This window comes from Gobius niger (assembly GCF_951799975.1).
Source record: "Gobius niger genome assembly, chromosome: 1".
NCBI lineage: Eukaryota > Metazoa > Chordata > Actinopteri > Gobiiformes > Gobiidae > Gobius > Gobius niger.
Genome location: NC_136852.1, coordinates 49925514 through 49938225, shown reverse-complemented (window position 1 = coordinate 49938225; position 12712 = coordinate 49925514). Strand labels below are relative to the sequence as shown.

Here is a 12712-nt window from a genome sequence, read left to right as displayed (position 1 = left end):
TGTGTTGAAATGATTTAGTGTAATTGTGCTGCAATATTATCATGACAGCGTTCAAGGCAGCTGGCGAGTGTTACACGGCGTCCGTCTAATTACGCAAATCCTCTTGCTCAAATTTCCACTCGAGATCGATGCCAGTTTCCCTCCACGGTTACACTGGTTTGTTTGGACGCGCGTCTTGGTAAAACATTGTGCGCCGTCGTGTTACTAGCCATACCCCCCCCCCCCCCCCCCCCCCTCGCTGCTTGTCAACAGTCGCTGCGCTGTAAACAAACAACCACCCAGATGTCTAGTTCAGCAGCAGCAGCAGTCCCCTCGCTCTCATAAATCTGCAAATATTCAATCCTCCCGTGTGTAGCACTGTCCCATCCCGAAACTACACCTGCTCCCCTGACAATAGCGGCGGCCCCATTGTGTGCGCCGTGTCTTATGAATACTTTCCACCTGTTGTTTGAATGACGCCGGAGATTTGTTTTGAACGCGTCGCCGTTGTATTAGATTGAATACCAGTGGTCGGTCTTTCTGCGTGCAGGGGTACTTCTCGGCGCCTTGTTTTATCGAAATCTTTTTGACCGTGCACACGAAAAAGGCTGGCAGCATTGTGTAAAGTTGTGCACGACTGGAAAATGGGTGTGTGGCAGTAGGAGTGTTAAGGCGCTTGTCTGATGTCTATATATGTCGGGAAAAATATTGTGATTAGATTTGCAATTTGTGTTTAAAATCAAGTTTCATTTCAAAGTGCACATTTTCCCGATTAAGACAGTTCACCCCCAGTGTTCATGTGTAAACTGAAATTGTGGCCTTAAATGTCATTAATAAAAAGCATTAGATGGGATTAAAACCATGTTATGACGTTGCTCAGCATTTCTCAAAAAAATACTAATTATGTTGTGAAATCTATTCAGTTGCAGTTTTGGTTGAAATGTACCCATTACTTTAAAGTAGCTTGTTTTGTTTAATTCTCTTTCCTCTGTTTGATGAATAATAATAATGCTTTAGTTTTATATAGCGCTTTTCTGGACACTCAAAGACTCTTTACATTGCATTATTCATTCACTCCATGCTCACTATTTGAGCATTAAAAATGGCATTAAATTTTACTTGCTTCTGCCTGTGTGTAAAAAGTCACATCACACTCTATTGGGTCCCCTGGGGAAAAATCTTACAATGTCTTACAGTGGTTTGATACTCAGAATTACGACTACAGTACTTACTACTAGTGGTTTGAAATGAGAATTTGATAAGTGCAGTGATTGAAGTAAATATGAGCTGTCAGTGTTTCTGCAGCTCGAAGCGTCTGTTTCTGTTGCCAACTCAAATATTGGCATGTTGAGTTTCAAATGAATCGCACTGAACAAAAATGTTTAATCTTTCCAGCAGGTTACAGCTGTGGATCATTCAAGGAACAAATGACACAATAAACAGCTTGTAACATGTTTTTTTTAATAAATCGTGCGACTCATCAGAGGCTCTTCATTGTCTTTGAACAACTAAAGGCACTTGTGTAACAACAGTTTTTATTTAGGCCATTAGCAGCTTATTACACCCAGACTGCAACAATCATTCAGTGTATCCGGCTTCAAGAGCCGCCTTGTTGTTGTCATCTGTGGACTGTGGACATTAACTGTCTCCTCTGTCTCTATCTGCAGCCTGTGGCAGAGCCCATCCCCATCTGCAGCTTCTGTTTGGGCACCAAGGAGCAAAACCGCGATAAGAAACCTGAAGAGCTCATCTCCTGCGCAGACTGTGGCAACAGCGGTGAGTGATGCGTCCTGATGAAGAGTCAATCACAGTGACTGAAGACGAGCAGCAGTTTAGCTCTGTTTTGATTAGACATAGTTGAAACTGCTAATGTACTTGAGCATCAGTCTTTATGTACAGATGTTCATTAAAAGCTTGTGCGAAGGAGTGAAATGTAGTTAACAAGTGTTCCATCGAAGGGCCATGATCACAGTTTGGTGTAAAGAGCTTGTCTTTCTTGTTGTCTCTGACTTTGACTTTGTGCTCAGTATAAAGCTGTCTCTTTGCTGCTCTTCAAAGCGCGGTAAAGCTCGTCTTGGCAGATTGTCATTTATGTTTGAACACTGTTTGCAGCCAGGTTGGATCCAGGAGAAGATCTCTCTTCCAAAAGAACATTTTTCTCTTCTCTCTGTAGTGATGCAAGTGGGTCATGGCTGTCAGTCAGACTGTGACAGAAAAATAAGATATGATGCTGAAGCTCTTAAATATGCATGTGTTGTACCTGCAGGCCACCCGTCCTGTCTCAAGTTCTCCCCAGAGCTCACAGCACGAGTCAAGGCGCTGTGGTGGCAGTGCATCGAATGCAAGACTTGCAGCAGCTGTCAGGATCAAGGGAAGAATGCGGTGAGTGGCTGAGTGAATATGGCGGACTGTGAGCACTCTGTGCTTAAGAGCCGGATAGAGACGCTGACAGATATATCTGTAGTCCTGGGACTGAGCTATTTTAGTGCAGCCCATTTCTGTCTCTGCCTTTATGTCAAGTCAGGAATCATTGTTTCTGAAATGTTGGTAAAAAAGGAAATGGAAGACATGCATTTGGTTTAAAGAAGAGCGGCTCAAACAACCATCCCTAGCATGTTTATTATGCCTTTCCATTATATCAATGAGTGAAGCTCACTTCACTGTCTGTCTGCAGGACAACATGCTGTTCTGTGACTCCTGTGACCGGGGCTTCCACATGGAGTGCTGTGACCCTCCGCTCATGCGGATGCCAAAGGGTAAACACACTTTGAGTGACACTAATGTTTATGTATTGTCTCCCAGAAACAAATAAATAAAAGATCCGCACAACTTCGTCGCTCCAAAGCTTATTTTAATGCTTGGGTGAGCATTAAAATAAGCTTTGGAGCGACGAAGTTGTGCGGATCTTTTATTTATTTGTTTCTGTTACACTTTCCATTTTTTGATCCTGCACACTTACTTAGAACTGTGGATGTGCGTGCCTTCACCCACTACCTATGTATTGTCTCCCAACATCAACATACTGTGATAATTAATAAGATTTGCTGCTGTCATGTCTAATCCTCTCCACTGTGTAAATCTTTTCGCCTCCTCTCTTCTAGGCATGTGGATTTGTCAAATCTGTCAGCCAAGGAAAAAGGGAAAGGTTTTACATGACAAGTCAGCACAAATCAAACGCTACAGCGGACCATTGGGGCGGCCCAAGAACAGGTGAGAGATGCTTTTAACGGCTGCGTCTTCTGTTCTTTCTGTGTAGATGGGAAGGAGATTATTATTTTATTTTTATTTTTACTGAACTGGCCCAACACAATGAAATAAATCTTAAAGCTGATAAATTAGATATAGAGCGAGCAGCCCAGTGGCAGAGGTCCTCCATAACCCCCCCTCCTATCTCCCTCCTGTGTCCAGACCGGGAAGGCCGTTCAAGAAGCTCGGCGGCCGCGGTCGGAGAAGGCGCTCCGCCTCGGCCAACTCCTCGTCCAGTTCGTCGTGCGATGGTTACCCTGGCGACGACAGGTTGCTGTTTTCGATGCGCGAGGACGACGACTTGTCCCAGAGCAGCCTCCGGTTCAACAACAAGACCAAGGGCTTGATCGACGCACTTACCAAGTTCTTCACGCCGTCACCGGAGGGGAGGAAGGCGCGACAGGAAGTGGTGGACTACTCCCAGCAGTGCCGCATCCGTAAGAAAGCCAGCTGCAAGGGCGATGAGGAGGACAGGGCGGGTAAGGGGAAGGGGTGTTTTCTGCTTTTCGCAATAGCTACCTTTGGCTAAAAGCAGTAATTTAACACTAACCCCAAGAGCTTTTTTTTTTTTTTTACAAACTAATTGGCTTAAAGCATACTAACAAACATATGCTGTACGCTGTAGCCGTGCAACACCTTTAACAAACCTAATTACGCTGCTCTACCTGCTCAGCGCTGCCATCTTAATCTATAAACTGGGTGTTGTAACAAATGGGACTCTTCTTGTACAGTGTCTGGAAATTGCAGAGCTGCGCTAAAAAGGCTCGCATTGATTTATTATGTGTTTTTGCTTGAGAAAATGTTTGCTCATGCATTAAAAAAAACACTGTAATTTTTCGAGGACACCTGCAGTCGCGCTCGCTCTGTGCATCCCAACACAGTGAGAGCAGAAATATTGACAAGGCTAATAGGTTTTTTCCCCCGACAAGGGTTGAATCCACTAGAACTTGAGTCTATTAGAGTTTATTACACCCCTCCCTCATTGCCTCTCTGTCGCTGCTCCCCCTTGTGGCTTTATCTGCTCAAACAGTGGTTCTCAAGCTGTACACTCAAACACTACAGCGGCACATGGGCTTTCTCAAGGGCTTATCCAGTCTTTTTCTTATTTTATCATGAATTTAAAGTTATGTCTTGGTTGCAGTGACTGGTCAGATTAATTACGGTAATTATTTGGAAAGTACATTGCCCTTTACAAACAATAGAATACTCTGTGTTGTTCTGCCTTTTTATGTAAAACCTGCTAACCCTGGAGTTTAGATCCACAAACATTTTCTGAAAAGCTTGTGATTCTAGTAATAGTTTTGCGTTTCATAATCTGTCTCTGTAAAGTGTGCTCACTCTAGGACGGGGTCATAAATGGACTCGACATTGGATTCCACTCGGATCATTTAGTTGTTAATTGGTGGATCAGATCAGGTGAAAAACCTTTAAGACAGAAATAAACTCTGTATAAATTACACATTGAACTGGTAAGTACACATCACAAGTGTGCACGTATTTAGGCAGATGTTAGCTTAGGAATTACAGCAGAGTTTAATAACACAAGTGTACACAAACATTTAAACATTACATTCACCACTGTATATGTTTCCAAAGTTCTATGAATTTACCATATAGTTTTTATGGAAAAACTGCTACTACTAAACTCTGACTTTTCCCCCCTTTTTTTAATATATATATATATATATATGGCGTTTGACTTTTGTACAAATATAAGAGTCCTCAAATATTAAAGGGATATTTCAGGATTCTTGACATAGGGGTGCTCACAGATATGAGCAGTTCTGACGTGGTTTCTGCTGATCAGAGATGTTAACGTTGGCAAGTTTACTGAAAGTGTCCAAAGAGACATGCAACTGTTCTATAATGCCAAACCATTTGTAAGCTTTTAGTAGCCCACTGTAGCCAGAAACAAACTGATAGCCTACCATTTTATTTAGCATGGTATAGGGTGGCCTATTGTGTATGCAGTGGATGCTATATTTCTATAAATAGTCAATAAAAGTTTAAAATCTATATTTAAAAATCGAAATTAAAAAAGGACAAAATAATAATATTTTGTCCTTTTTTAATATAATTCAAATAGAAGACAGTATCTTCTGATGTACAGAACCTGATTTGGAATTCCACATAATGTACAAATCCTTTACTTCTATGTCCACTCTGTGATGAAACTGAAGCCATTAGTAGAACTTCTAAAACAAGATGAAAGTTTAGTGTTGAATTAATAATTGTCCATCATATGCACTCAAAAAAGTGGATTGTTTTAGTTCATTAATCATAGAATCTACGTGTTCTGTTAAAAAATGCCCGCAAACAGCGCGTTCCGCCGCGGCCCCGTGAACTGTCACCTTTTTCACTGTATATGTGTTTGCATGTCTGATAACTAGGAAATGAGGCCCTGAGTCCTGAAATATCTCTTTAATGCCTGTGATGTGTTTGAAAAGTGCCCTTTGAACTAAGGCTGTAAAATATAATAGAATTGCAAATCTTTTCACTATACGGAAAAGGAAACCGTACTAATCTCATTAGTAGTGGCTTGTAAGCTAGTTTAGTAAGATTATATTTATTCACATCTCTATCTCCATATAGGTGCTGTAAATGATTTCAATCTTATTTCGACATTGGCCGACCTAGTTCTTAAAACGTGTTGGTTTTGTCCCTGTTCTGTGCGTGCACTTTTCTATCAATCAATATAAGTTTCTCTAAATCTTTGGTATTGGTTTAGACTTACTAATGGATAGAAGTCATTTTTCCTTCATTAAATATGGATCTTGAAAAGCCCAAAATGTGCCCTGGCGGTGCTTTGTGTCAAAAGTCTGAGATCCACTGAGCTAAATAACTGTGTGTGTGAACGATGATGTCGTCTGTGGTGGTGCGTCTCTCCGGCTGTGACTGTGGCTGTAACGCTTGTGTAAAAGAAAAAAAAGAAAAAATCAATGGTCAGACATCTTGGCTCCCTGTCTGGAGAGCCTCGCACTAGATTTGCACTAATGGTGACTGTGTTCTCCAATCCCCAGACAATCAGGAAGGCAGCGACTGGCGTGACGAGGATGACAAACTGCCGGGTCACGAAAACCTGACAGAAAAAGACATTGAGTTATTCAGACACATCCAGGAACTGGCGTTACAGGTGCAGTGAAAACATTCTCCATTTACAGCTTAACGCACGTCCTCGTTGTGAGTTCGGGAGGTTTTCATTACCCCGTATATGTTTGTATTTATTCTTAAAAAACTGTTTACTCTAAAAATGACTTGTTCATGACGTCCTTGGGAACTGAGACAAATGCATAGTCGGAAAACAAACTCATTAAGTCAACACACACCGCCTTATTATTTCCTAAAGAATAAAATGTAGAGCTGGGACTATCCACTTTTCTCACGATCTGGTACGTATCACGATACTCGGGGGCTGATCCCATACATACTGCAACACAGTAAGTACCTACAGTTGTGCTTGAAAGTTTACATACCCAGGCAGAATTTATCTGAGAATGTTAAAGATTTTTTCTCCCACTTGTAGTTAGTGTTTGTGTGAAGCCATTTATAGTGAAACAACTGAGTTTGCTCTTTTTAAATTATACTGAAAAAAAAGGTACCGAAAAGGACCAAAAGTTTTGATCAAGAGGAATGGGCCGCTTTACCATTAGATTATATACAGAATGTTATTATATACAGAACCTTCTCCTATCACGAAAGACTCCAAGCTGTCATTGATGCTAAAGGGGGAAATACACAGAACTGGGGTATGTAAACCTTGGATCAGGGTCATTTTGGTACTTTCGTTTTTCATTATGATTTAAAAATGGCGAACTCAGTTGTTTCACCATAAATGGCTTCACACAACCACTAAGAGTAATGAGTGAAAAAACATCTTTTTGTGTTAGGTTTCATATTCTTTGAAAAATGGTCAAAGAATCGTCAAAAAGTCTGCCAGGGTTTGTAAACCTTCGAGCACAACTGTATAAGTAATGTGTTTAACTTAAAATGTGTAAAAAGTCATCTGTCCAAAGTTTATAAACCAAATGACATTTATTAAAGCTGGGGTACCTTACTTTTTATTGTTGAAAAGTTAATTTGTTTTTACCACCTTAGAGTAAGTTGTAAACACAGCAAAAAATAGATCTTGTTAAATTGTCTTCAATTTTTTTTTCTTTATTGAGCGATAGAAGATGGAAGTAGAATCTAAATTAGTGGTATTTTTGGGGGTGGTCCCCCCCTCTTCACTTTCCACGGCTCAACTGCTCACAAGTATGGAAAATATTGCTATACTTGATATTCACACACGGTATTGCAGCACTAAGTATTGCAATCTGATATTTTGTCCCAGCTCTAATAAAATCTCCTCTCCTGTTGGGAACCAGTGTAGGATTCTTACCAAGCAAAAACACTTTATTTAAACCATCTTAAACCATATAGTGTCCGAAGGCTACGCTACATGATGTAATTGAAACTGATGCTCGATATTGGAAATTTGAACCAAAAACAAACATTATCCAAACCTTTAACAACAATAACTGATATTTATTTGTACGTCTGCACCTGATTTTGTGAGAAGTCGTCAACAGGTTTTAGTTGCAACTGCCCATTAAACTCTGCATTGTCGCACATCGCTAGAAATAATCTCCGAGATCTGCCAACTTTCTGAACCCACTGTGAATGTGTCCACTTTGGTGTTTCTTTATGAACTCGGTGAAGCCTGAGCTGTTGACGCCAGATACTAAACGCTGATATGAGACTCTGATTGTGCGGTTTGTATCGGCTCACAGATGAAAGCTCTACGGTCATAATGGTGCAAATACTAAACCAATGCCAGCTCATTAGTGCATCGTATTGATCCGCTTTACAATTTTAATTAAGTTTCATTCACTTTTATGGCTCAATTTAGCAGCATTTTCTCCAAAGACTTGTAATGCGGTGTTTGTCTGACGCTAAAAAAGTTGCACAAAGCACTAGGCCGTCATTGATTTCTGCAAAGTAGCAGGACTTAAATGCCCAGTAAAAGGCTGTAACGAGATTAGCGTCAACATTGAGTGCACGCTTGTTAGAAATTGCAGCAATAAACTTTGGAACAATTGTGTTAAACCAAGACATGTTTCCTCCTTTTACTGTCAGATTTGCTAATTGTTTAACTTTTTGCCGTTCCGTCTGTGTCGTTGCACGTGTAGAAAGTGGGAGTGACCGGACCGCCAGACCCCCAGATGCGCTGCCCCTCGGTCATAGAGTTTGGGAAATTCGAGATCCAGACGTGGTATTCGTCGCCGTATCCACAGGAGTACAGCAGGTAATAAGACCAAACACAATGATTATGAATAAGATGGGATTATAATCACGTCATGGCACTAAAAGTCATTAAGTGAACTGTGAAGGCCTTAACCTCTTACTGCCTGCCTTTTAATATAGTTTTCCTCAATTTGGCTTTACCCAAACATAAAAGCCTCTGGAATGGAGAGCTCACAGCCTATAGGCCATGTGTCACTCCTTATTTGAAGCGCCTTGAAAAGACCTGCAAAAAAAAAAAAAAAATCTTTTTTCTTTTTTTGCCACTATTTGGTTACATTTTTGTCACTTTTTTGCCACACGTTTATTTATTTTTTTGGCCACTTTTGTTGCTTTTTTTGTTGTTCTTTTGTGGATTCTTCTGTCACTTTTTTATACTTTGTTATGGCGTGTCCATCCTTGTTTTCCTCTCGTTTTTGTCGCTATTTTGATGTTTTTTTCCCAGAAGCTTTTAGATTTGGGTAAAGTCGAACTGAAGATAAAGTGTTCGGTTCAGACGGGGGTTGAGAGGTGAAATGTCATTCAAAAGCATTACATTTTATTCAAACAAGCATTTAATGTACATTTCTTGGGGAAATGACGATTTTGCTCATGTATTTTTACTGCAAAAATACAAAAATGAGGAGGGAGCAGCATTCAGCTCTAGCTTTGGCTGAAATTGTGCCGTTATTTTTTTTTTTTGCTCAAAGTTTCCCAATTTGCTTTTGAATATTGAAATTAAAATGACAGATAAACAGATGATTTTCCTTGCGTTGTTGTTGCATTATCGTCACTTTTTCAACTTATTTTCCATTGCTTTTTTAATCAGTTTTCGTCACGTTTTTACCTCATTTTCAACACTTTTTTCTTTTTACTTTTCTGTTACTCTTTTGTGGTTTTTTTTGTTGCATTTATGTCTCATTTCTGTTGCTTTTCTTCACCGTTCTGTCGCTCTTATGTTACTTTTTCATCCTCGATTTTGTCAAATTCTTCTTGCTATTTTGACACTTTTTTCAAGAAGCTGTTAGATTTGGGTAGAGTCAAACTGGAGGTTAAGGGGTTAAAATGGCATTAAAACACATTAAATTTAACCTGCTGCTGCCTGTATTATCACTGCGGACAATTTAACTAACTGTTATTTGGTGCCTGAAGTTTAATGTTGTTACAGTCTTCATTCACGCTGTCAAATTAGTGTTCAAGGGTCCTGTTCAATTTGGATTGATTTTTTATTACTGGCTACATCATTCGGAAAGAGCCCAAAACTATCTTTCAGAACTTAACATTTATTCATATGGTTCGATGCTACTTAGATGAAAGTTTGTGAAATATAATGAATACAGTCAAAATAGTGTGATTTAAATTTCAATCTTTTTCTGAGCCTGTGGTGATCTGCCAGTTTGGAAAGACCCTGACTAGGATTCAGGGTTTTTCCTTCTAATGCAACTCTTGGTGTCTACTTTTCCTCCACACCCGCTCCTTTTGTCAGTCAGGTTCTATCACTGTCTGAAGAAGCAGCAGATGCTTTAATAATAGGTTAAAATCAAATTCTCAGATCTTAGAAAATCTCACATCGCCCACGCATCATGCACATACCGTCAATTAAGGGTCTGCTCCAAAAAGCGATGGACTAAACCTCGTCCTTTTTCCTGCTCAGACTTCCTAAGCTCTACCTGTGCGAGTTCTGCCTGCGCTACATGAAAAGCCGGAGCATCCTTTACCAGCACATGAAGAAGTGCCAGTGGTTTCACCCTCCTGCCAACGAGATCTACAGGAAGGATGACGTCTCGGTCTTCGAGGTAAGATTTGCACCCCTTTGGAAACCAGTCCTCCGTTGCAGAGTGGTTAGCTTTTTTTTTAGGCTCTTGGGTTTGATTCTCAAGGCTGAACATTCTTCATTAATTGTACAACTGTCCTCGCTTCAGGCCCATCATTTCGGGAGGGATAAAAGTTAATTGTAACTTTTCCTACGAGTATTTTAATAACATTTGCAATTCATGTCTTCAAATAAAGATTCAGTCCAATGTGCAGATTTTAAACTCGCCCTGGAGCTTTGACATTTGAGACTGAAATATGAACTGCTAAGCAAATACAACCAGAACATTACAGTAGACTTCTAAATACAGGATTAGCAAGTTTTATACATGATGAATCCGGTAACAGATTTTCGCTCATCTTCAGAGGACAAGATATATACAGAAAGTTCAGGTATTACCCGTGTTGAAAAAAATTGTGAAAGCAGGTACCAAAACAATATCTTTAGAGACCAATTCCTCATTTTTGCCCACATTTTTATTAGTTATTACCAACTTTTTAATAATTATTATTTATTTATTTTTAGATATTTGTTCCATTTCTCCCAATTTTTTTTTTACATCATTTTTTACTAATCTCCCTCCCCCCAATTTAATCCCCATTTTCCCCCCTATTTTTCCTCCCCTCTTAATTTGACCACAATTTCCCCCTAATTTTTACCCGAATCATTCCCAATCACTTTTCACACATTTCCTGACTCTGGAGATGAACACACATTATTCCTCTGTTTTCTGGTTGTAGATAATAAATACTTTGGCATAGGTATCGGAAAGAGTATCGTTCAGGCATCAGTATCGAAAACAAAGCATCATTAAAGTACTGGTATCTATTTTTTTTTGTTCCCGGTACCCAGCCTTACACATGAGCCATTACCCTCAGATGACAAGATATCACCAAATAACAATTACGTCTATTTCAGTGTGCTGCAGCTTCACTGTCTGTTTAACTAATGCGTTTATGCCCGTGTACCATGCATTCAGTGCCTATTGTTCCCCATTATTGCCTCAAATTTACTGCAAAGCCCTCGCGAGTGGGACAGCATTGTGCGGATAATTTAGTGCCTTGACTCGGGGCATAGTCGCCGCATCTCTGGTTTCTTGGCTCGGAGAAGTGGCCGGCCGCCAGACTGAAACCTCCCTCCTTTTCCTTTGTCTACCTCTTTTTCCCAATACAGCCTCTGGAGATGCGGTGCACGTTTCTTAGCACTTGTGAATTTGCGTTAATCTGACTGGGCCCCGATTCTCTCCTCAGGTCGATGGAAATGTGAGCACAATCTACTGTCAGAACCTGTGTCTTTTGGCCAAACTGTTCCTGGACCATAAGACCTTGTACTACGACGTGGAGCCTTTCCTCTTCTACGTCCTGACACAGAACGACGGCAAGGGGTGTCATCTGGTTGGGTACTTTTCTAAGGTGAGGCTTGATTTGAATATGTCCCGCATTTGTTAACTCTGCATTTAGCATTTAGCATTGACATACTATAAGTTTCTTCTCTCTGAAAGTTACTCACATTGTAGTTTTTCAAGTAACTAATGTGTATGTTCTGCGTTTGTCGAGACTTGGCAGACAAGCACACGTCCTTTGCCAAACATCAATTGTATTTGATCATTCGTAACGTTGTGCTTTTATTCCCCTCCAGGAAAAGCACTGCCAGCAGAAATACAATGTATCATGCATCATGATCCTTCCCCAGTACCAGCGCCAGGGCTTTGGCCGATTCCTCATCGACTTCAGTGAGTTCAAGTGTTGATTACTGAACAAATAGATTGTGTTTGTGGCAAAATAACGTAACAAGAGCTTATAGTTTCATACTGAGGTGGAGGACAGGCTGGATTATGTGGTTTATATTGGGCCTGCCAAAATGAGCAGATTCTGTTTTGTGTGAATTTAACAGAAGAGATTCTCTGGCTGGTTCTTCTTTGCATGTATACATAATTGTGTTTGTTCTTTTTAGGTTATCTATTGTCAAAGCGCGAAGGCCAGCCGGGGTCACCTGAGAAGCCCCTCTCTGACCTGGGCCGGTTATCTTACATGGCCTATTGGAAGAGCGTGGTGCTGGAGTGTCTTCATGAACTGCGCGATCGACAGATTACCATCCGCCACCTGAGCAAACTGACCGGCATCTGCCCGCAAGACATCACCACCACGCTGCACAGCCTCAACATGCTGGAGCAGCGCGGAGACAGGTTAGAGACGCCGGATATTAACATTCATCTTTTAAAAGGTCACAGTCACTGTATATGTTTTTACAGTAACACTTTCCATGTGTAGTACAGGTAATTACACATTAAAGAGCAGATTTATTAAAGGTGTACAAAGTGTAATAAAGGCGTACATGCTGTAGCAAAGCCCGCGCTCATGTGTAATTACCGTAATTTCCGGCCTATAGGCCGCTACTTTTTCCCACGCTTTGAAC

General features: G+C 40.6%; 1 protein-coding gene across 3 annotated transcripts in view; it reads left to right on the top strand.

Annotated features, from left to right (window-relative positions):
• Window positions 1-12712, top strand: part of kat6a (K(lysine) acetyltransferase 6A) — a 36485-nt gene that overhangs the window by 15604 nt on the left and 8169 nt on the right. For 2 of the 3 annotated variants that reach the window (XM_079563944.1, XM_079563943.1), the window contains exons 3-13: window positions 1647-1755; window positions 2246-2361; window positions 2654-2735; window positions 3081-3189; window positions 3388-3704; window positions 6246-6358; window positions 8394-8509; window positions 10139-10280; window positions 11548-11709; window positions 11936-12029; window positions 12251-12482. In XM_079563944.1, coding sequence (XP_079420070.1) covers window positions 1647-1755; window positions 2246-2361; window positions 2654-2735; window positions 3081-3189; window positions 3388-3704; window positions 6246-6358; window positions 8394-8509; window positions 10139-10280; window positions 11548-11709; window positions 11936-12029; window positions 12251-12482 — 1592 coding nt within the window. The remainder of the gene's footprint in view (window positions 1-1646; window positions 1756-2245; window positions 2362-2653; window positions 2736-3080; window positions 3190-3387; window positions 3705-6245; window positions 6359-8393; window positions 8510-10138; window positions 10281-11547; window positions 11710-11935; window positions 12030-12250; window positions 12483-12712) is intronic. The other variant, XM_079563945.1, reaches the window with a different exon arrangement.